The following is a 24,231-nucleotide window of genomic DNA, read 5'->3' on the forward strand; positions in this document are numbered from 1 at the left end:
TACATTTTAGTGACATCTGGTAGAGGCAAAGGTACATGGCAAAGTAATGTGCTACATTTAAGCATCGTCATATTTTTACAAGTATGAAACAGAAAGAGTCAGTAGTGTGCTTTATTACGGCTTTATTAGAAAACAAAGAAAAACATGTCCAGTAAAACAGGAAACAACTACGTTGCCAGTTGCAATATCACTTGTCTCAAGTATTTCAATGTACATTTGGTCAGAAAAGTCTTTGTATAGGCTACTCAAGCTGCACTTCAAGACCTGACTGAACTTAATATAAAGGCTTTATTCATCGTTCATCGCATAGGGTGCATTCGGAGCTTTGGTTTCGATTGCTTGTAGATAAACGCTCACTTCCCTTCTGTAATTTAGCCACTTCATTATCCAGTAAGGATAACCTGTTAACTGATTTCGAGAAAGCAAATGATTCAGTTCGCGACTGAACCGTTCGAACGATTCAGACTGAATCGCGAAGCGCGTTTGAGAGGTTCATCGAAAAGAATCGACTCAAACGAATGATTCATTCGCGAATCGGGCATCGCCGCTTCTGATTCAAAACAGACAGACAACAGAAAATAAAAGGCACGAAGCTTGAAAGCTCAGTTATTGTCAGGGAAATGCATCGCTAAACAGACCTTCGCTATTGAAAAGCGACACGACCCGCCTCAACCCTACCAGATAGCTACCAAGAATTATAGTTGAACTAACAGTTTAACCAGTCGAGGCATTGTTCAAAGGTTGATACTTCGTTGCAAAGGATGCCATTGCCAGGATAACAACAACTGCTACTGTATCAACCTTCTGAACAGTAAAGTTGGGAGTGTGGCGGTCATATCGCACAGCGCTTCCAGCGCTCTCGCGCGCGTCCGATGTATTTTTAACCCTCGGTTGCTGCATTACCGGAGTCCCGTCCACCCACGTGCTTCAAAACGCGGAGACGGAGGCAGCAAAAACGCACTTTCTGCGGCTCCGAGCGCAGCGACAGGGGGCGTCCGACGCGTTGCCGAAGCGCAGGCGGTGGGTGCAGTCGGGGCCGCTGTAGGGAGGGAGGGAAGTGAGGAAAGGGAGGGCGAGAGGAGAAGGAGGGATGGAGATGGATGATAGATGCTTATGTAGCGCGTCCCGTACGTTCGCCGTTATGCTCGGCCGCAGACAAACTTGCATCCTCCCGTGACTTTCTTTCTTTCCCCTGCTGCTCCACCCATGAAGCAGGACGCAGGGCGAATGCGTGCCAGTGTTCCGGAGCGCGTCGTGATCGCTTGTTTATCCGTCTGATAAATGGTTTTGGAGCTCGCCGCGCCCGCCGGTGCAGGCCCTGCGCTCCAGCGCTGCATCCCGCACATCCAGCGGGTTTTCCGGGTCAGAGTGAGCTGCAGCACCGCCGAGTCCAGCTGCGAGAGCCCCAACGCCGGCTCCAGTATCATCGTAAACATCGAGGACGGCAAGGAAGAAGATTGCACTAAAGCTAAAGTGAGTATGTGCGCGTGAGAGCGCGTGTGTCGCAGGAGAGCTGTGCGAGCACGACCGACGTTCGCCATTCAAGCTCTTTATTTAATTACATTTTCGGGTCTGTTTTTACTTTCACGGGCCAAATGAGGAACTTTGTTTATTGCCTCTGTGATTTTGTAAAATGCATCCCATGTAAATGTTTCAGGCGAGGCGAAATGCTCTTTAAATCACGCGCAGAACTGATGCTCACGACTCACGTTTCACAGAGATTTACTGTGTGCAGTTTGACATACGCTCGTTGACTTTTGAAGATACAAGGACCTTTCGTAGACACAGTAGTTTTTTATTTTAAGTTAATGAAATGTAGTACTTTATCTTTAAACCTGACCCTCGCACAAACCTGTTGACTTTATAAGAGCTGAAGCAAAACTTGATTTATGAGCCGTTCATATAGCGCAAGGCGCTTCAAATGCCAACAAGCAAGTCTTTGACATTTGTCATTATAGCGTATTTTCAAACATTTGACCCTCACAAGTCTAGCCAGATTTGTACACACACATGCATCCTTGAAAATGGTGCATTTCCCTATTTTTCGGCAGGCTATCTTCAATATTAAACTTTTTTCCTACTTTTTATGCACTGAAAGCATGAGGCATTGCACTTGCAGGATGCTAGTCATGAGAAATGAAATGTCCTTGCTTGGGCCAAACAAAGTCAAGGCAGTTGGAGGGTCACACACACACACACACACACACTCGCACTCACACTCACACTCAGTGTTGTCGCACCAGCCTGTTGCTGCTGCTGCATTTGAGTTTGGCATGCACCTAAAGCATTGAAAGCATCTTCAAGCATGCAGCTTCAGGTAAGAAGTGGCCTGTCTGTGCACTGTCTGTGCATCTTTATGTGAGTGCATGCTTTCACTTCTTGCTGACTATTTTGGCATAACTGCACCATAAGATTCTGCCACCCACTGTGTCTTTAGTCCGAGCGCCTGAGCTCAGAGCTCCACCGTGGGCCTTAAATGGGCTTCATCTAGCCATGAGCTCCAGCATAGAGACTTCACTTGTTGCTATGAGACAACAGCATAAAGCTGTGTGTGTGCTCGAGTGCATGGTGGCCTTGCTGATTGTAAGCCTGTGTTGTGGAGGAGGTGAGGAGGGAAAAAAAGAAGGAAAACAAGGCAGAAAAGAAAGGGGAAGAAAAGAAGAAGGGGGGAGACTTTTAAGAGGAGGATGCATTCTGTTGTTGGGCTTGTTTGTGGTGCGTCTGCTGAATACACTTGTGCTGTTTTGCTGCCGGCTGTTTGAGTCACAGAGTATTGTGTGATTTTTAGGACGTGAGATATGACCTGTGTGTTTACAAAAGCCTGAAATTCGGTAGTCCGCTTGTGTGTGGCTCACTAAAAGGTGACGGGCTGCTTGTTTGTCCATAAGATGGCCATTCTGGCTCACCGTGCTGCAGTTTCTCTCTGCAGTCAGAGTGAAGTGTTTGGCGTGACAGAGTACGGAGCTTTCCTAAATTTGTTCACCCGGATATTTTATGTTTAATATGACGTCTTGCCTTCGCAAAAAGCTGATTGTGTCCAATCTCTGCTCCCTGGTTTTTCTTACAGAGGAGTGGGCTCACACCTTTTCACCTAATGAGGAATATTTCAGCGTTCTCCTCCTTTCTTCCTTGCGTTTTCATGTGCTCTATGCACACAGACCTCTCCCACCCACTCAGCAGCAGTTTCCTGATCAGTTCCAAAGCTGGCCGGGTAATTTACAGAGAAAGCGTAAATTTACGTCAAACACGTCCTAATGAACAGGGGCGTGCGAACGAGCAGCTGACCTTTTTTATTTAAAACTTGGCGTGAGTCTTTACTGGTTTACGTCATTGTTTCAGATTGTTTTTGAATCGGCTCTTCAGTTACCTTGTCCTGATTTTGGCCACTTGTATCTATACCATAATTATTCAGGTTTTCTGTGGGCTGTTTCACTGATTTCAGAACAGTTTCTCAGTCTGCTGTGGTGGACTGCTGGCACTGACTGCATGATGCAGCTGATTTGCATAATTTGATGCATACAAAACATGTTAAAGATGTTCATATAATAAAGTGTATTTGAATTATTAATATTATGTTATTACATTATAATATTGTATTGTTTATATTTAAATATACTAGTAATATATTTTAACATTTTATTATATACATTTTATTAAGTTATTAGTAAGTTATACTAGTTTTATCATTGCCATAAATGTTAAAAGAATTCATATAATAAACATGATATAATAATAATAATTATTATTGTTATTAATTATTGTAATAGTAATTATTAGTATGTTATTATAAATAGTAATTATATTTACATTTAAATGTATTTTTCTTTATGTTAATAATATTATTATGATTAATGATATTATTAATAATAATATATTACAGTTGCCAAAGATGTCAAATATCATTCATTCAGTATAATATATATATATATTTTTAAGATAATGATAATGATATTATTATTATTATTATTCATAATAATAATAAAATGTTTATATTTAAATATACTAGTAATATATTTTGTTTTTATCATATAAATAAAACAACAACAATAATATTGTTATTATTAATAGTGTATATATATAGATGTATGTGTGTGTATATATATATATATATATATATATATATATATATATATATATTTTAAAATGTTAGTAATATATTTTATTTTGTATCATATAAATGCTTTTTAACATCTAATGATAATCAATAATAATAATACAAATATTTTATCATAAAGAAGTCAAAAGCATTCATATGATATATTTTGTATTATTTTTATTGATCATAGCAATAATTTATTTATAATACAAAAATATTTTACATTGTATATTATTATTATTATTGTTAAATATTACAAATATCATATTTACCACAAGCCTGTGGTATCACAGAAAATCTCAGGATGTTTGCCTCATACATTCCACTTTTGATTCTCAATGATATTAACAGAAAACTTCTGTCTACTATGGAAATGCAAATTGTGTTCCTGTAGTGTCCTGCTGTAATATGCACCTCTCTGTTCAAGCTGTAGTGATTATTAAAGCCGTCATCTCTTAGGTTTACTGCAGGCTGTTTGGCTGATCTCAGAACAGCTCCTCAATCCGCTGTGGTGGAGCAGCCGTCGCTGACTGCGTGACGCAGCTGATCTGAGACCTGCTGCTGAAGCTGTGATCCCCAGCTCGGGCCCGTGGCTTGTGAGTGCAAATGATGCGGTTCAGTGCCCAGGGGAACATGCTGCTGGAGTCAGCGTCACGACTCAGAACAGCAGCTATGTCACGCTGGGGAGGAAATTCTTCAATACGCCACATCTGCAGAGAGAGAGAGGGGGCAGACTGTATACACTGTCAGTTTAAAGTGATATTATTCGTCTCAAATGCAAACAAACACCCATAACACACACTCTCGCTCTCTCTCTCCACCGCATGTGCAAGGAGAGCTCTGGTTCTGCGCGTAGGTGTTTATTAGTGAAGCATGCATGTGTGCTGCTTTATGCGTGTGTTTCGGCTTTGCACATGAAGCGCTGTATGGTTTCGAGCGGTGTAGATGTAATATGTGCGTCGTGTGTTTGCGTGTGTGTGTGTTCCAGGCTTTCCCAGAGAACACTGCGTTGTGTTAGTCGTGACTGCTAAAAAGCAGTTAGCTGATGACAGGGCTGCGTTGCTAGGCAACCAGTGTCATGAGCGCAGAGGAGCCTCTCGTAGCTGGATGGTGCTATCGGTTTTCTCTACACACACATGCACACGCACACGCACACACTCCCAACCTACACATACACACATCCCTCTCACCCCACACAAAAACAAACAGAGATGCACACACATGCACACGCAGATTCACATATTCTCACTCATGCAAACACCTTAGATATTACATAGCAACCTTGATAGAACTGCTGTTTAATTCCAATTTAAGCTTGAGTTGAAGAAGTTTTTGGGGAATAGCAGGTGTGCAGGAATCTGTTGAAGGTAAAGGGAACAAACTCATAATTGGATTTATAAAACGTGAGGGTCAGTTTGTGTTTGCTTTGAAAGTAGTTAATTACCACAGTATCGTTTCCTCTCAAGGAAGTTCAACCATAGCCCCACCCAAAGTAGCTTCCCTTTTTGTCATATTAAAACTGAATTCTGTCATGAGAATTGAAGAATGCAATGATAAGTTTGCAGCAGCACCTTGGTGTTTATATATATATATATATATATATATATATATACATATATATATGAAGAGTTCAGATGCAAAAGCCTCTATGTGCCATCTGAAATTTTCATCTAATATGAGCATTTTTATCAGGCTCCTTTGTGTAGGTTCAGTAATTTTACTCTAATGGCAATGTATAGGTGCATCTCTATGCAATTAAAGTGAAGTAACTGAACATAAATATAGGAGCCTGATAAAAATGCTAATTTTAGAAGAAAATTTCAGACAGCATTTAAAGGCTTTTGCATCTGACCTCTTCTCATATATATATATAGCGAATATGTATATGTATACTAGATAGAAGTATCTGCCATGACGCACAACACATAATTTGGGACAGTTTGTGACATATGGGCACATGCGTCACGCCGATTGTCTTCTAAGAATATGCTCACCTCTGTAAACCAACTGACTTAAATAAAGACCGAACAATGAGTTAGCTGTATACAAAGAGGAGGAGCTCAGAGCAAACTTGCATGTGTTAGATGAAACAAGAAAAAGCATTAAAAAGAGTTATGAAAAGCTCATTTTATCCTTTGGAGACCCAGCAATTTATTATATTAGTTGCATAAGAAACATAAGATAAAACAATTTATTTGTATTATATGTTATTATTTATTAATAACATTATTATAATTATTATTATTATTACGGTTTGGGGTCAGTATAAAAATTTGTTATGAATGAAGTCTCTTATGTTCACCTTAGCTGTGTTTATTTGATCCAAAATACAATTAAACTAGTAATATTGTGAAACTGTTTTCTATTTGAATTTCTTTTACAAAATAAATAAATAAATATGTATGTGTGTGTGTATATATATATATATATATATATATATATATATATATATATATATATATATATATATATACACACATATTTATTTATATATTCTAAGGTGAACATATATATATATATGTATGTATGTTTTTTTTTCTTCCTAGTTCAGTCTTCAGTGTCAGATGGTCCTTAAGAAATCTTTCTAATATATTGATTTGGTGCTCAAAAACCTTATCACAGTTTTTTTTTAATGAACGGAATGTTTGAAGAATATTCTTTTTAGAAATCTTTTGTAACATTATAAATTACCTATTTAAATAAAATGAAATACTGACCCTAACTATTTTGCCGATAGTGTATTTGTTAAATATTAATATTATCACATTGGCCAAAAACACTTGATATAATTGAAAATCTCATAATATCCACATTAAGATTGAACAGTGGAATGTATAGTTTCAACACAAAGCTTATCTGCTAGGAAGGTATATTGTATATCCTGTAACACTCAGTCTATCTCTAATGCTGTAGTTTAGAACTCACTGTGTCTTTTCAAGCTGTAGTGATTGTTTAGTGTTGTTAATAATGTTGTGTGTGTGTGTGTGTGTGGCACACACACACACACATATATATATATATATATATATATATATATATATATTAGTGTTGTCAAATGATTGCGATTAATCGCATACAAAATAAAGGTCTGTTTACATTATATATGTGTGTGTACTGTGTATATTCATTATGTATATATAAATACACACATACTGCATATATTTTAAAATATTTACATGTATATACATTTATATTTTATATTCTTATATTTTATATTATATATAAACATATTTAACATATAAACATAACATTTTTCTTAAATACATGCATGTCTTTGTATTTTTGTACAGTGTCTCACAGAAGTGAGTACACCCCTCACGTTTTTGTAAATATTTTTTTATATCTTTTCATGTGACAACACTGAAGAAATGACACTTTGCTACAATATAAAGTAGTGAGTGTACAGCTTGTATAACAGTGTAAATTTGCTGTCCCCTCATAATAACTCAACACACAGCCATTAATGTCTAAACCGCTGGCCACAAAAGTGAGTACTCCCCTAAGTGAAAATGTCCAAATTGGGCCCAAAGTGTCAATATTTTGTGTGGCCACCATTATTTTCCAGCACTGCTTTAACCCTCTTGGGCATGGAGTTCACCAGAGCTTCACAGGTTGCCACTGGAGTCCTCTTCCACTCCTCCATGACGACATCATGGAGCTGGTGGATGTTAGAGACCTTGCGCTCCTTCTCCTTCCGTTTGAGGATGCCCCACAGATGCTCAATAGGGTTTAGGTCTGGAGACATGCTTGGCCAGTCCATCACCTTTACCCTCAGCTTCTTTAGCAAGGCAGTGGTCGTCTTGGAGGTGTGTTTAGGGTTGTTATCATGTTGGAATACTGCTCTGTTGATTATGCTCTGCTTCAGTATGTCACAGTACATGTTGGCATTCATGGTTCCCTCAATGAACTGTAGCTCCCCAGTGCCGGCAGCACTCATGCAACCCCAGACCATGACACTCCCACCACCATGCTTGACTGTAGGCAAGACACACTTGTCTTTGTACTCCTCACCTGGTTGCCGCCACACACGCTTGACACCATCTGAGCCAAATAAGTTTATCTTGGTCTCATCAGACCACAGGACGTGGTTCCAGTAATCCATGTCCTTAGTCTGCTTGTCTTCAGCAAACTGTTTGAGGGCTTTCTTGTGCATCATCTTTAGAAGAGGCTTCCTTCTGGGACGACAGCCATGCAGACCAATTTGATGCAGTGTGCGGCGTATGGTCTGAGCACTGACAGGCTGACCCCCCACTCCTTCAACCTCTGCAGCAATGCTGGCAGCACTCATACGTCTATTTCTCAAACACAACCTCTGGATATGACGCTGAGCATGTGCACTTGGTCGACCATGGCGAGGCCTGTTCTGAGTGGAACCTGTCCTGTTAAACCACTGTATGGTCTTGGCCACCATGCTGCAGGCCACAGCACGCAAATTTACACTGTTATACAAGCTGTACACTCACTACTTTACATTATAGCAAAGTGTCATTTCTACAGTGTTGTCACATGAAAAGATATAATAAAATATTTACAAAAATGTGAGGGGTGTACTCACTTCTGTGAGATACTGTATATATAATAAATATACACAGTATGCACACATATTGTCAGGATTTTGGACTCTCTGTGTGTGTTTTTCTTTCCACGTGCTCCCCGTGACCCAGTTTCCCCACGTGTGATTGTTCATGTGATTCAGGTGTGTCTCGTCAATTTCCCCTCGTTTAGTTCTGTATTTATTGCATTGTCTACCCCATGTTTCCTTGTCCGGTGTCTATTGTCTTCCTGAAAGTACTACGTGTGTATCCTGCCTGTGTTACCCCTTTCCTGTGGATTATTAAAGACTGTTTATTGTCATTCTCCAATGTTCTCCACATTCCTCGCTCCAATGCAGTAGCGACTGTGACAGAACACCGGACCAACAAAAGAAGTTTCCTGCGTGTCTCCCCTCCGTTTTTGTTTCCGCGTTTTGTTCAGATTGTTCAACTCGCCATTTTAACAGCATTCGACGATGCTGCTCTGAACTCACTGTTCTGGATCGGGCTTAATTACCCACGCCCCTTCGACCTGCCAGACACCAACGGACTGAGCTGGAGGGAAGCTATCATCTGGAGAGTGTCTATCCCCGATCCAGAGCACAGCCAGACCCAGAGCACAGCCCACCATCACCTCACTGTGCGGAGCCTATGCCCGAGCCCACCGTGACCGACTAGCCATCGCCGAACGGAACAGCAGTGCTGAGGATCGCCGCAGAGCCGATGCTGCTAGTGACATCAGACCAGGTGCGAGAGCTGGCTACAACACCCACCACGAGAGAAAGAGCCGTGGACAGCAAGAGAGTGGAGAGGAGCTCCGCCCACTGCTCTACGTCTGAGGGTGAGCTGATTTTGGATCAGGGACTGTGTAACTCTGAAAGAGGATTTAAGGACTTATATGCAGACCTGGCCCCTCTCCTCCCCCCTTCGTTGGTGCCCTCTGTCAGTCCTGTTTCCAAGTCCAGCCCAGAAAGAGACTCTGTTCCCGAGTGCAGCCCTGTCATTCGCGCTCCCTGTGCTGTGAGTCACAATTTAGTGTGTGTGGGCAGCGCACACCAGCCCTGAAAGCCCGGAGGCTCAAAAATGCCTGCCCGCCCGCTCCTGCCTCCTCCACCGCTGTCGTCTGGCAGCCCCTCTGCTTGCCCTCAACCCACCACCTGTACGGTGCGCGCTCCGCGGGTCTGCCGGGCTCCCTCGTCCCTCCGGCTCCACCTTGGTCTGTTGTCAACCATCCTTTGCCTCGGGACTCCACTCCTCCCGCTGCGCCTCGTCCCTCCGTCTCTGTCAGGCTCCTGCTCCCCTTCGGCTCCAACTTGGTCCTCTGTCGCTCTGGCTCCATCACGGCCTTGTGGATCCCCACCTCCGTATTGGTCGCCTGAGCCATCTGCTTGGCCCTCCGGATCCTCCCCATGGCCCGGCTCACCGGCTCTCCGTCTCCGCCTCAGGCTCCTCCACCACCTGCTCTGCCACTGTCCGTCGGCCCCCCGGAGTTGGCAGCCCTTCCTCCACCATGGCGCCTCCCTCTGTCAGCTCCATCGTGGGTCGCCATTATGGCTGTGGCCTGGGTCCCACCTGGCACCGCAAGCTCCAAGCCCCTCCAGTCTCTGTCTGGTCCGCCCTGGCTCCGTCCTGGCTCCTCCCTCCTTCGTCACCTCCCTGGACTCTGTCTGCCGGCCCCCTCCTGGGTGCCCGTCCTCCTCCCAAGTTCCCACCTGTCCTTCCCTCTGTTGTATCTACAGCGTGAGGCCACGCCTTCCAGGAGGGGGGCGATATGTCAGGAATTTGGACTGTCTGTGTGTGTTTTTCTCCCCACATGCTCCCCGTGACCCAGTTTCCCCGTGTGTAGTTGTTCATGTGATTCAGGTGTGTCTCGTCAATTTCCCCTCGTTTAGTTCTGCATTTATTGGGATGTCTGCCCAATGTTTCCTTGTCCGGTGTCTATCGTCTTCCTGAAAGTGCTACGTGTGTATCCTTCCAGTGTTACCCCTTTCCTGTAGATTATTAAAGACTGTTTATTGTAATTCTCCAACGTTCTCCTCGTTCCTTGCTCCAACGCAGTTGCGAATGTGACACATATATTATGTAAACAAAAACTTTTATTTTGGATGCGATTAATTTGCGATTAATCATTGACAGCACTAATATATATAAATAAATATATATATGAAGAGTTGAGATGCAAAAGCCTCTAAGTTTCTTTTAAAATGAGCATTTTTATCAGGCTCCTGTGTGTAGGTTAAGTAATTTAACTTCAGTGACATAAGTAAAAAAAAAAAAAAAAAGTATTTGAATGTAAATTATAAAAAATGACCATGAATGTAAATTATCTTTTCTCTTTCTCTCAGGAGTACATTGTGTCTCTGATCAGTCCTGTGCATAAGCACCGTGAGCGTTTGACTCTTTGGCTGCAGCGGCGACTGCATGCCCTGCGTGCAGCTATTGAGTACGAGAGCTGTGCCGTGGTGCAGGTGAGGGACCATGCACTGGAGCTTCAGGGAGGTCATGCGCAGGTAACAGCTGCATGCGCTATGCTGCAGCGCCTGAAGATGGAGCACCGTGGCTGCCGCGAACCCCAGCCCTTGCCCGCTGCCACCGGCCACGACTCTCCAGAAGAAGAGGAGGAGGAGGATGAAGATGCCGGGGAAGATGGGAGCAGTTCTGAGAGTGACGGAGAGGCGCGGTCACGGAGCGGGAGTTCTGGAGGCGCTGGCAGCGTGGCAGGGTCAGGAGAAGGAGCGACCGGAAGGAGGCAGGACCCACTCATAGCAACCAAACCTCACCGGCAGCTGTGCCGCTCATCCTGTTTGGACCGTCCCAGCTTCAGCCAGAGCTGCACCTTACAGGAGTTACGTGCAGATGACACCCAGAGAGCCCAAATGCCCTTGCGTCAAACCAGCGATCGAGATTACCAAACCAAAATAGACTTTGCTCTGAAACTGGGCTACTCAGGAGAGCAGGTGGAGACTGTGCTGAGTAAACTGGGGTCCAGCGCACTAATCAATGATGTATTGGCCGAGCTGGTACGGCTAGGGAATAAAGGAGATCCAGAGAACCAGGCAGCAGCGAGCACTGCCGGTTTAACACCACGGGCGGTGGGAGCCAAAGAAGCCGTCAGCCCCGAAGCATCGCTGGAGGAAGACACATCAGACACGTATGACAACCTCCGACCAATTGTGATTGATGGATCCAATGTTGCCATGAGGTAAATGCTAATGATAACCAAACTCTTTCCACATATGTTGTTTAAAAACATACAATTTCTGTAATTGCTGACAAGGCCTACATATGCATTTTTGAGCCTAGCAGTCAAAGTTAATTTGAGACATTGTTTGCAACCTGTTTCACCCTATTATCCAATATATTTCAAGCTAAAAATATCAGGCGGAACTTAATTTTATCTATCATGGGTTGTTTGGATTGTGATAAGTAGTTGGAGGGAAGAATGCAAGAGTTTAGTGCAAGTTGTTTTAGAGGCAGAGATATGTATTATATATTACAAATAATATGAGAAACATTATCTGCTCAAAAAAAGTGCGCAAGAATATTCAATTAGAAAGCAAAAGGTTCAATTTAAGGGACATTAAAGGGATATTAAAATTCTGGCTAAATAATTACAATTCTGAAAATTCGAAGTGATTAAAAAATAAAACACTAGAAGCTAAAATCAATCATTTTAAATGCTAAAAGTGAATTTAGGCATCACAACATTATAATGTAAAGTGTGAAAACTGGATGTTCGTTTTCATATTTGTTAAAGATTACATTTAACAGTGTTGTTAAATTATTTGCATTTTTGGAATTCCCCTTAATGTGAGCATTAGATGATGGCAAAGATAATCTATTTGTAAAAATAGAAGAAATGAAGCATGCACAATTATATAACAAGCAACAAACATCGATACCAATAAATTAGAAAATTATATTGGCTCATAACTGATTTGGTGCCGATATACTGTGCATCCCAGGTCAGAATTTTGATTTCATGGTGACTTAAAGGGGTCATCAAATGCCCATTTTCCACACGTTGATATGATTCTTTAGGGTCTAATGAAAAGTCTATAACATACTTTGGTTAAAATTTCTCAATGGTAGTGTAAAACAACACCCCTTTTACCTTGTCAAAATCGGCTCTGCAGAAATCAACCAGTTTTTTGCATGTTGCTTTAAATGCTAATGAGCTCTGTTGACCCCGCCCCTCTCTTGTGTGGGGTGACAAGCCATGCTCTGAGAGACTGTTTACTTTAGCTGCATTTAACCGTGAAACTTGCTTACTAGCACGTTATTAGGAATAGCGATTGCAAAGATTCATAAAAAAAAACCTTATACTCACTTCTTCTGTAAGTGAAGTTGGATCACGAATGATTCGCGTGAACATAGACGCATTTAGGCAGATCGGGGCACATTCCCTTCACAAAAAAAAAAGTAATCCACTGCGTCTTCAGCGGCTCAGATGTCTGGAGTAAATAACGACTGCTATCTTCATTATTACATCCAACAACAAAGCATCTCAATCGCTATGGAGACATTCTTGTCTATGTCCCTGTTCTGGTGTTGTGCCCATTTTCGACTCCCTGCCAAATTATTACCCCCCTCGTTGAAATCGCCACCTGATTGCATAATCCTAACCCCACCTCTAATCCTAACCCCTCCCCCACACCTAAACCTACCAATATTAGGGGGGTAATAATCTGGTGGGGGTCAGAATTCGGCTCTACACCAGCATCAAAACAATGGCGGTCGGACTGTTACAGCTCACTCAGGGTGGGTCTAAGATAAGACGGCAGTGTCAATCAACTATAAGAATGAAATAGGGGATATTATTTTTAGGGATTAAATAAAAACCAATGGGTGGATTTGTATCATTATAGGGTGGATGTGTACACACACTTCCAGCACACATTTATGTTCAAACAACATGTAAAAGTGAATTTAGCATCCGATGACCCCTTTAAATGCTCTGGACTGATAACATGTTGATGAGAGAATTAGTCAGAACCTGGGGAACTGAACTAAAGAGTCATCAGATTCCCACTATTGTTGTTTACTTCTGGAATTTACGCTGTTGCAGGAAGTCTTTTGGTGAAATGATCTTGATGTTCCTGTTTTGAAATGCTCTTAGTATTGAGAAATGTCCAATCAGTGAGAGAACTGTGTGTGTGCATGTATGTAATTTGATGTTGGTGATATTATTTTGTAGCCATGGAAACAAAGAGGTGTTCTCATGCCTGGGCATTCAACTGGCTGTTGATTGGTTCCTGGAGAAGGGCCACAAAGACATCACAGTTTTCGTCCCAGCATGGAGGAAAGAACAGTCAAGACCTGATGCACCAATCAAAGGTACCACAAAAATGGAAAAAGAAAAATTTTCTATGATGAGTTAACACTTCCAAGAAGTGCCAGTGTGTGTCTGTGTGTATCCAGTTAGTCTAAAAATCTGAGACCACCAGTTAAAATGCTTCTATGTCTAATTTCTTTTCTAATTAAATATATATATTTTAAAATATTACACCTTGAGTGAAAAGTTTAATTAAAAATGAATTATTAGTATTCATCCTTCTTTAGTTTTTAGTAAAATCAGCTCTCAAGCTGCATGAACTCCACAAGTTTGTGTAAAACCTGGTAAATCATGTTCTCAAGTGTGATTTGAGAATGATCCAGACAGCATCTTGTGCTTCAGTTGAGACAAACTAATTTTTTTTTTCTGTTTTACAGAGTTCACGTGATCTGTGTCACAGATTTACGTCTTTGTTTATTGACCTAGATATGTTCATAATCGTCATAATGTTTCTTTATTTAAAAATATTTAAAATCCCAAAATGTTCTATTTATTTTCTGGCTTAAAATAGGTTAGACTTTTGACCTATACTGTATGTTGTTAGATACAGTGGATATTTTTTCCATGAAGAGCCATTTTTATTTGCCTCTATGAACTTCTCTGAGGAGCTGCCATGTGTCCAGTGAGATCGTCCATCTGTGCTGTGATGTTTATACAAGTTTGCGTATGTCTGTGCATGAGGTCACAGGAAGTGATGATGTGTGATGTCACCCTCATCCTCAGATCAGGAGATCCTACGGAAATTGGAGAAGGAAAAGATCCTCGTATTCACGCCGTCTCGCAGAGTCCAAGGCCGACGAGTGGTTTGCTACGACGACCGTTTTATCGTCAAGCTGGCTTGCGACTCAGACGGGATCATCGTGTCCAACGACAACTACCGAGACTTGCAGAATGAGAAACCAGAGTGGAAGAAATTTATTGAGGAACGACTCCTCATGTACAGCTTCGTCAACGACAAGTATGCTCGCACACAGTTACCGTGGTGACGGGGTTTTCTCTCTCTCACACTCATTTGTGTCTTCTGCTTTCCACCCTCGCACCCGTATGGCGTTCCTCTTTCTCTCTGTTTTTCTTCTTTCACTTTTTATTGCTCGGTCACTTGTTTCAAGTCTCTTTGGTTCTATTTTGTAAATAATCTTTAATTCATTTCCTGGTTTATTGGCTGAAGTTTGATTTTTCAGTGACAAGGTCCCACGGTTAGGCCTGTTGTGATTACATAATTACTTGTTCCCAGTTACATGTGATGTAAGCCACACATTGCTATCCAAATAAAGTAATTTTAAGTTAGTATAGAAATGCCAAAAATGTAAATGTCTAATTTTCTGATGCAGTAGTGCAGTAGAAATGCTTTTGTCATGCACATACTGTACACCATCTGTGGTGGTTCACGTCGCACTCACGCAAAACTATTAATGTTGCTTTAACATACATTATGAATGCAGAGTGCTCTGGTTTCACTTTATTTGAATGTTTGCATTATGGCTGTAAGTAATGAAGAATTTAGGACAGAAGTATTTTACCATACTTCTGTATAATATATATAAAATCTCATATTTATAATCTCAATAATGATAATATTTAAGTATTATTTTATTAAATATGTTTTAGATTTAAATAATTCTTCCTATCATAGTGCTTATTTGTGACTGTTGGACTGATTTGTAGGTTTATGCCTCCGGATGATCCTTTAGGCAGACATGGACCCAGTTTGGAAAATTTTCTCCGCAAACGACCAGTGGTTCCAGAGCACAAGAAGCAGCCGTGTCCTTATGGTCAGTACAGCAAAAGTAGGAAATTAATTTATGTCTTTATTCCAGAACATCACAGCATATTAAAATGTATATTTGCTGCATGAACACTGTAATAAATAATAAATAAATAAATAATAATTAAAATAAGATAAATGCCAAGTTCTGTCATGAAACTCTAGATGGTGCAGGCTGATGGTTCTATAATGCAAACTTAAGATATTCACAGCATTAAACTTCTTGGCACAAGCTGATTGGCTCATGTTGCATATGCAGCCAGTGAGCTTGCTGCTTTACAATTAAATAGCTGATCAGCATTCACTGACTAGACTAGAGCATTTTGCAGCATGCTTTCAAAGTTACTCTGAAACCCTCCCCCTTCCCCAGCTTCACCTGTGTAGATCTGCTACGGGTTATTAGACCTAATATATGCATTAGGGCTGGGCGATATGAGCAAAAATTCATATCTCTGTATTTTTTGGCTGATTGGCGGTATACGGTATATATCTCGGTATTTATACACTTTTGTATTTGGATTAAACAAAAAATAAAAAATAAAGTAAATGTAACCATAGGCATAATATTATGTTAAAGGGTTAAAATCACATTACATTCTAACATAAAATTGCAATCTAAAAACAAAAATAATGCTTTTAAAGCAGAAGTTTTGATTTTGATTACCCCATTGCAGTCACTTTACAGTTAGTGCTATCATACAAATACACTTAGTTGTAGGTTTAAAATTCTACATATGTCACATTTATTGTTTATTAACTACAAATATTTCAGCGAAATGTATAATTTTAGTCAGAATTATTGCGCTCCTATTTCATTGGGCGTCTGTTTGGCGCGAACGCGCGTGGTGGCACTCGTTCAATGAAGTCTGTGAAGTTTAGCGGAGAATCTCAAAGCAGAAGGCTCATGCACTTCTGACAGCAAAATGGAAATATTTGGCTTTCTAACATTTACAGATGGAGAAAATACCTGTGAAATGTAAGTTATGCATTTAGGAAAACAGCACATCTGAAACTCATTAAACAGCACAAGTCTCTGTCAGCGGCACACGCAGCCTTTCTGTCAGAGCCGTTTTAAACTTAAACTAAACTATAGGCTTATATATCTTACGAGTTTTTTTAAAGCCCTTCATATAAAGTTTGTCCGCAGCAGTTCAGTCTGTGTCCTCCGCTATATTTTCAGATGCTCTCGTTTCAAACTACTGTATATCGATGTAAACGGTATTGCCTTATAAAGAATATATCGATATATCGTACAAACTCGATATACCGCCCAGCCCTAATATGCATATGTGCAGCAGCTAGTGTTGTCAAAAGTACAGACCGCGATACTAGTCGGTACTGAAATTTTAAAAACGTCCATTTCCCGCTTACATTTGAGTGCTGTTGAGCGGATTCTTAAACACCGCTGATTGGCCATTGTGTTCACGCGCTCAACAGATATGACTGTGATTGGCTACAATGATCACTTCAAGCTCTTCACCTAGCGCTCACCCAGAAGCACATAGGAGTGTTTGAAAGCCACGTGCCTATCAGCGGATCCCTAGTATATCGGCATATAGACGGATCTGCTTATAGACGCAGCTTTCAAACACTCCGGTGTGCTTTTGTGTGAGTGCTCGGTGAAGAGCGTGAAGTGTTGATCATTGTAGCCAATCACAGTCATATCTGTTGAGCGCGTGAACACAATGGCCAATCAGCGTGGTTTAAGACGTTTTTAAAATATCAGTACTGACTGGTATTGCGGTCGGTACTTTTGACAACACTAGCAGCAGCAGTATGTCTTAAATACTCACAGCACCATATCGGTGTATGTATAGCAGAAGTAATTTCCTGTACTTGCTTTGCTTTGCAGCAGCAATAATCTACACCAACAGCAATAACCAACAGCAGCAGCAATTCAGCAGCGTAGCAGATCTATTCCACCAAGACCAAAAACATTAACATCCTAAAGTCTTCAGAGAGTTGTCATGACAGAAATATATTTGTTACGTTTTTCATGCACTGTCGAACTATTGATTTTCCAGTTCCAATAATTTTTTTAGTATACTGCTATTTTAAAAAACAATCAATACTGCCATTTTACGAAATACAGAAGTAACATTTTTGTCTCAACCACCACTATTGGTTTTATCACAGGTAAGAAGTGCACGTATGGCCATAAGTGCAAGTACTACCACCCAGAAAGAGCCAACCAACCACAGCGGGCTGTCGCAGACGAGCTCAGAGCCTTTGCCAAACTCTCCGCTGTAAAGACAATGAGTGAGGGGGCACTTGTCAAATGTGGGACCTCTGGTTCTGCTAACAAGGGAGACGGTAGCTCTGAGGCAAAGCGAGTGGCACCCAAGCGCCAGTCTGACCCTAGTATCCGGTCAGTTGCGTGCGAGCAAGAAGAGAGACTTTGTCCAGCGCGGAAGGCTGAGGCCAATTCGGTACCATCATTAGTTTCGGCGCTTAGCGTTCCAACTATGCCGCTGACGAAAAGTCACGCGGCAGGCGCTCTGAACACGCGCTCGGCGAGCAGCCCTGTTCCAGGGTCTCTGCACTTTACCCACAGCTCGCTCGAGCATGCGGGCAGCGTCCAATATCCCCCCATCCTAGTCACCAATAGCCAGGGCGCCTCTGTGGCTTACGGTGAGCCGTTCCCCAAGTACGACTCTGTTGTAAGCGACCACGGCTACTATTCCATGCTCAGTGACTTCTCCACCATCAGCCTCCAAGACAGTTTCTGCAGTCTTGAACAGCCAGAGCCTGTAGGGGTGGGTGGAGGATATCCTGGCAGAGCCAGCATGTGCCAAGAACCCGGCCGAAGTCATTCGTCGGACTCCTTCTCGTCCTACAGTGGAGAGATGTACCTCAACTCATTGGAGGGCAGCCTGGATGACAGCATGAAAGGGCCACCGTCGCAGACCCAGACACAACCTTCGGCGCAAACGCGCCTTCAAGCCTTTGCTCACGGTTTCCACCATGAGGCCTTGACACGTGTGCAGAGCTACGGAACGGATGAACCCAAACCGGGACCTCGAAAGCAGTCCTCTGCCCACCTTGCACCACACTCCCAACACCCGGTTGTCGGCACCCGATCCAGCTGCCCAGGAGACTACCCTCCTGTGTCCCAGAACGTGTTGCCTTCTGCCAGCCCTTCCCAGCAGGGTCGGTCCTTAGGCATGACTCGAATGGACAGTATCTCTGACTCACGGCTCTATGAGAGCAATCCGCTGCGCCAGCGGAGACCTCCTCTTTGCCGAGAGCAGCATGCTAGCTGGGACCCTTTGCCGTGTGGTAACGAGCCCTACAGTTACGGAGGCTACGGATTAACTGGAGCCCTCATGCCTTGCTGTGAAAGGGTGATGGTCCGCAGCATGCCCGAGAAGATGGAGCAGATCTGGAGGTCCCCGTGGGATAGTGTGCCGCCTCCACCGCCCAGCGCTCGTGGGCCAGCGGAGGAACCCCAAGAGCGGCACCCTATTCCAGAACACCAATATCAAACCTACCGAAACCTCTGTAACATCTTCCCGGCGTATGTGGTCCATTTGGTCATGGAGGAGAACCCTCACATGACCGATCCCCAGCAGCTGGCTGCCGTCATCGTCACTAAACTGCGCACTTGCCACTAAGCACATCACGAAAGGCTGCTAACAACACCTAGTGAATGAGAAATCGGACACCTTGAGAATTTTGTATTTTTGTTTCGCTCTGAAGAAACAGCCATCCCTCGTGTGTAATTATGATTGGATCCATTAGAAGGTTTGCTAGCATGATAGTATTGATGCTGCACTGGTTGTTATGTCATCTGTTAAGCCATATGGGAGCCTGGATCTTGTATCTAAGAAGTTTAGCATAGAAACCTGAGATCCCTCGTAAAAAAGTCCACCGTTCAGTTCCTGAGATGGGCCAAAAGGTTGTTCATAAAGCAGACTCGAAAGTGTATCTACATTGAGAGAGCAACTGCCTGCCAGTTTGATGGCAGATCTTGAGAATGTCTTCTTTTGTTGGTGATGATAACATTTATCCTTTGAAAAAGAGTTACATAAGAGAAATCTCTTTGGTAAAACCGATCAGAAATGATCCTGCACAATATGAATAGTATTGTGTATGTATATGTGTATTCACTTGCATTTGCGTGTAAATATGACGTGACACCGTGGTGTGTTTTTTTTGGTGTGCGTGATGACTTGATGTGTGATTTCGGAAAGAGGAATGAACGCTTGCGGACCTCTTTTATGGCCTTACATTGGAGTGACCTCACCACATGTTAATGTGAATAGTGCTTAATAGCTGTGGAGGTCGCTGTTTTGCATTTATTTTATAAAAGCGAGCACTGGGACAGAAAGGTTTAGATTCTGCTGTGCTGCGATTCAGACTTTTTAACTGGCTGGGCTGTAACTGCAAACCTGCCCTGCGATGTCTGTTCGCGCGCATGCACAGATGCGTATTTACGAAGCCATTTTCAAAGATTGAGCCAAAAAGATAATCAGTGTACGCTTTTCTGATCTGAAAGCACTAGATATGTCTAGTGGAGAAGTTGTTCTTATGTATTTCCTAAATGTTGTTGTTGTATTGTAGATTTCAAGAGAGATGTTTGAGTAAGCATGGGCTTCAGTAAATCTCTCCCAGACAGCATGTTAGCACTATGCTCGACAGAGAGCGCCGCTCACGTTTGACTCGTTAGTCAATAACTACGTTCAAGTATTCACAAACTGGGGAGGAGAACTCGTCTCTTCGGCAAAATGCTCCTGTGCAGCATCTGTTTCCTGATTGATGCCGAGAGACCGCCCCGTTTCATCTGCTCCGCCCTGTAAATTAACATATCTTCAGGAGAGTGTGAATGTTATTGGTCCAGAGATGCTCTGGGTGTTTTCAAAAAGACTTAAATTGCTCCTTCATTTTTTTTTCATGAGCACAGGTGTGGCCCCGTGGGGCCCCGTTACTGCTCGTGGGAAGGTGTGACACACTGCCTACCTGTCTCTTCCTGTGCGACACACACACGGAACACCAGGCTGTTGTTGGGTTGTTTCTGACATTTGGCTGACAGTTCGCTTGCTGCCTTTCTACCGCCCCCGACCCTGCTTCGACGTGGATACAAAACCCAACCTCTCAGCTCTCTAATATGAACACAAACTTCTCCTTCCCCTTAGTTTTGTTTTTCAACAGGGTTCTTCCAGGAGGCTATTAATGATTTTTTTCTTTTTACAATCGTATTATAGGTTTTTTAAATTTTTAAAAAAATAATTATTTACACATTTTAGGCCAGAAACATGTTTACGCAAGTACATAATTGTAGACACCAATGCTTGGTCGGTGAAATCATGGCAACTTTTGGCTTACTTAAACATTTATTTATTTATTTTTTGGCTAATAGCACCACAGGAATGTTCACATTCCTAAATCCTTCCTTAGTGTCCGTCTTCAACTGTGACATTAAAGGCAGCAGGTGACAAAATATTACATTTCACATTTTTACGAGCTTTTAGAAAATCGGAAAGTGTCAAGAATCTATTATAAAACAAATGTTAATGTTTTTATTTTTTTTATTTTATGCTCTAATAATTGGGCATTTAGTATTGCCTGCTATAGTACCGGTTGTGGCAGAATTGCAATTCTGTTCTGAATTGTGCCGCATTTTGGAATGCAGTGATGTGAAATCCAGCTAGAAGTGTAAAGGTGTGGACACATTTAATGTTGTTTGGCAAATTTTTGTGGGAGAAATGTAGTCATTTCAATAGGAATCCACAAGATTGGGAATTTATGCAAGGCGATAAATTCCCCCAAACAGATTTCGCAATGAGTTCAAGAAGTTGGTCACACACATTGACAGTAGACATTTTTGCCCGCCAACCTTCGCTAATGTGACCGCACTTTTAGTGTCATTGATGTACTTACGCAGTGTATGTTTCAGGCCTAAATGTGTATTTTTGTTTGTGATGGAAGCATTTTTACGGTTGGGTTTCTCCTTTTCCCCTTCTCCTCTGAACCTGGGAGCAAACAATCCTGAAGGAGGTGTTTCTAGAGCAATTTAGAAACGAATTTCTTGTAAATTACGACATTGCTGTCCGCTGCTTATGCTCCGAGGTTCAGACCCCTGTGCAGTTGAGCAGCAAGCTACCACACAACAAATGTCCAGAAACGACCTTTTGCTTGTTGATACAAATTGTATCTATTTCTTGATTGTAAAAAAAAAAAAAAAAAATATATATATATATTTCTGAGCTGTACAGTATCACTTATATGAGTATATATATATCTATATATATTTAAAAAAAAGCTTAGTTTTGTTTAAAAAAAAAATGATAAGAAATATAATGCCATAATGTCAGTGATACCGTGTGTCACTCGAGTAGCCCATAGAGATGGCTTATTTCCTGCCGGGCAGACCACTACAGACAGGGATCTCTCTCTCTCTCTCTCTCTCTCTCTCTCTCTTTCATTTCTTTCTCCGTCCTCTCATACCTCCTTCACTTCTCCATGCCTCGAAAATTTGCTGTTTGATGATTATTATGGAAAGTGAAAGTTTAACTCAGTGGAGCTGAACTTCATTGCTGTTTGACTGAAGGATTCGTAGGGCGTGGCTTTATATATCATCATTCAGTGTCTCTCTCTTAAAGGTGTAGATTCAGGAGAGACGCATTCTGACACAATCTGTGTGCTCCTAATATATTTTTCCTCTGTAAATATTGAAAATTAATGTCAAACCTCTTGTATTTGCACAGTATTAGTGCATTTCACGTACATAAAGACACTCTACCAGCTTATCCGAGCAGGATCTCTCTCATACACACTTAAGACTCGATGGGTTGCCTGACAACCGCAGTCAGCTGATCACATGCTGTCATTAGTACTGATAGGACTAATGTAAAATGTTGACTATTGTGTGCGCTAGTGTGAATTTATGGTAAATTCACCGCTGTTTCACCTGTAAACACCTGTTTACCTCCTACAGTAAAGACATGGAGGCACATTCCAGGTTGAAGAGGAGACTTTAATTGAATGGAATTTGCACAATGGTTTTATTTCATTTTATTTAGCAACTAGGTGAGTTTGAGCAGTAGAAGTTGATGCCACATGCACACACTTTCTCTCTTGAGTGAAATGTGAGCTTTATCTGAGTGTCGTACTGAAAGATGTCCACACAAACACATGAACACGCACCTCGTAACCTGCCTTACAGTTTAACTAATGTTACTTTGGTTTGTGAGAGTCGAGCACATTCTGACTGTACAGCGCCGAGGCATTGCGCTTCTTGCTTGTTTGTTTTTTTTTCTTTTCTTTTCTCATAAGCAGAAGTGCTAATGAGAAGAAGTTTTTCGGTTTCAGCTCTTTATCTCTATTGGCGTCTGAATGGACAACCTGATTTAACTGCACAAACTGCCGATTTTTCGGACTATGTTTGGCTAGAATGTCCAAGAAGAATCTACAGGACAACTGGACATGCCCAAAGGAGAAAAAAACATGAAGAAAAACACTCAAACGGGCATTTCAGACTATCAGAAGAGATGATTTCTCCCATGGCCGGTTGCAGAGCTGATGTAATCTGTACATTTACATCTATGTTTTCAATATTGAATACACCAGCTATAACTCGCTCACACAAACACTCTCACCAACAGATTGATTCTCAGGAACTAACAGATGTATTATTATTTCAGCTCCTTTATGAAAGACATTATCTTTGATGTTTGCTCTTATAAAACTGCGGCGATTTGTGAAGTAGTGTGGATGATCTTGAAAATGTGTTCTTAAATTCGAGTTTTGCCATTCATTTAACATTTCCCCCTTGTATTGTGGGTTTTTTCGCGCCTTTGCAGGCTGACTGAGTGGTCTTAACACTTTTGAGTCTCGTGCTGTGATGATGACAACATACAATAGTATGTTTTACTCTCTACTGAATGAAACATGTTGCTTTTAAACCTGTTTTCAATATGACAAAAACATGAACCAAAAAAAGAGAAAGAAAAAAGAAAGTGAAAGGGTGGAAGAACTTTATAACGCTTTGGGTCTGTGGACTCAAACAAAATGTAAGTCTCAATGACAAAAGGTGTTTGTTCCTCTCAATAAAGCCAGACTCTATTTGGTTAACTGTTATCATGTCTGTGTTCCTATTGGTTGCTTGTTTGACTGTAGATAGTTAAATGGAATGAATTAAAACAGAGGAAGTATGGTTGTAAGATATTGCAAAACACCAGAGTAAGATACTGTTATTCAATTTGAACAGGGGCCCCAAGTCACACTTAAAATTTCAGATTTGAATTGCTTTAGACGACCTCAGACCAAGTGGCAAATTATGCTAGTTTCTCTCAGAAATAACGTTTTCTCACCTATTTTTTTTATCAGTTTGTCTCATGGACACGTTTTTAATGGATTTATGAAGTTCACACAGGTGACAATAAGCATGTTGCACAAAGTTTGACAACGCTAAAAACTACATTCTTGTACTATATTTCTTTAATATAAAAGACACTTGTTTTGAAATTTTATGTAATTACATACACAACAGTGTTCAAATGTT

General features: G+C 41.6%; 1 protein-coding gene across 6 annotated transcripts; it reads left to right on the top strand.

Moving 5' to 3' along the window:
- Positions 1–21: 21 nt before the first annotated feature.
- On the top strand, positions 22–23,796 carry zc3h12b (zinc finger CCCH-type containing 12B). Of its 6 annotated transcripts, XM_058776962.1 has the most exons (7): positions 1,340–1,473; positions 4,556–4,692; positions 10,974–11,830; positions 13,826–13,965; positions 14,687–14,921; positions 15,629–15,750; positions 17,865–23,796. In XM_058776962.1, exons 3-7 carry the CDS (start codon positions 11,157–11,159, stop codon positions 19,340–19,342), a joined length of 2,649 nt encoding a protein of 882 aa, XP_058632945.1. In that variant the 5' UTR covers positions 1,340–1,473; positions 4,556–4,692; positions 10,974–11,156; the 3' UTR covers positions 19,343–23,796. The 6 variants fall into 6 exon arrangements, with proteins under 6 accessions (XP_058632948.1, XP_058632943.1, XP_058632944.1 ...); XM_058776965.1 differs by lacking the exons at positions 1,340–1,473; positions 4,556–4,692 and adding an exon at positions 22–1,020; XM_058776960.1 differs by lacking the exon at positions 4,556–4,692 and having other exon boundaries at positions 1,031–1,473.
- Positions 23,797–24,231: the final 435 nt, after the last annotated feature.

This window comes from Onychostoma macrolepis, chromosome 05 (assembly GCF_012432095.1).
Source record: "Onychostoma macrolepis isolate SWU-2019 chromosome 05, ASM1243209v1, whole genome shotgun sequence".
NCBI classification, from domain to species: Eukaryota; Metazoa; Chordata; class Actinopteri; order Cypriniformes; family Cyprinidae; genus Onychostoma; species Onychostoma macrolepis.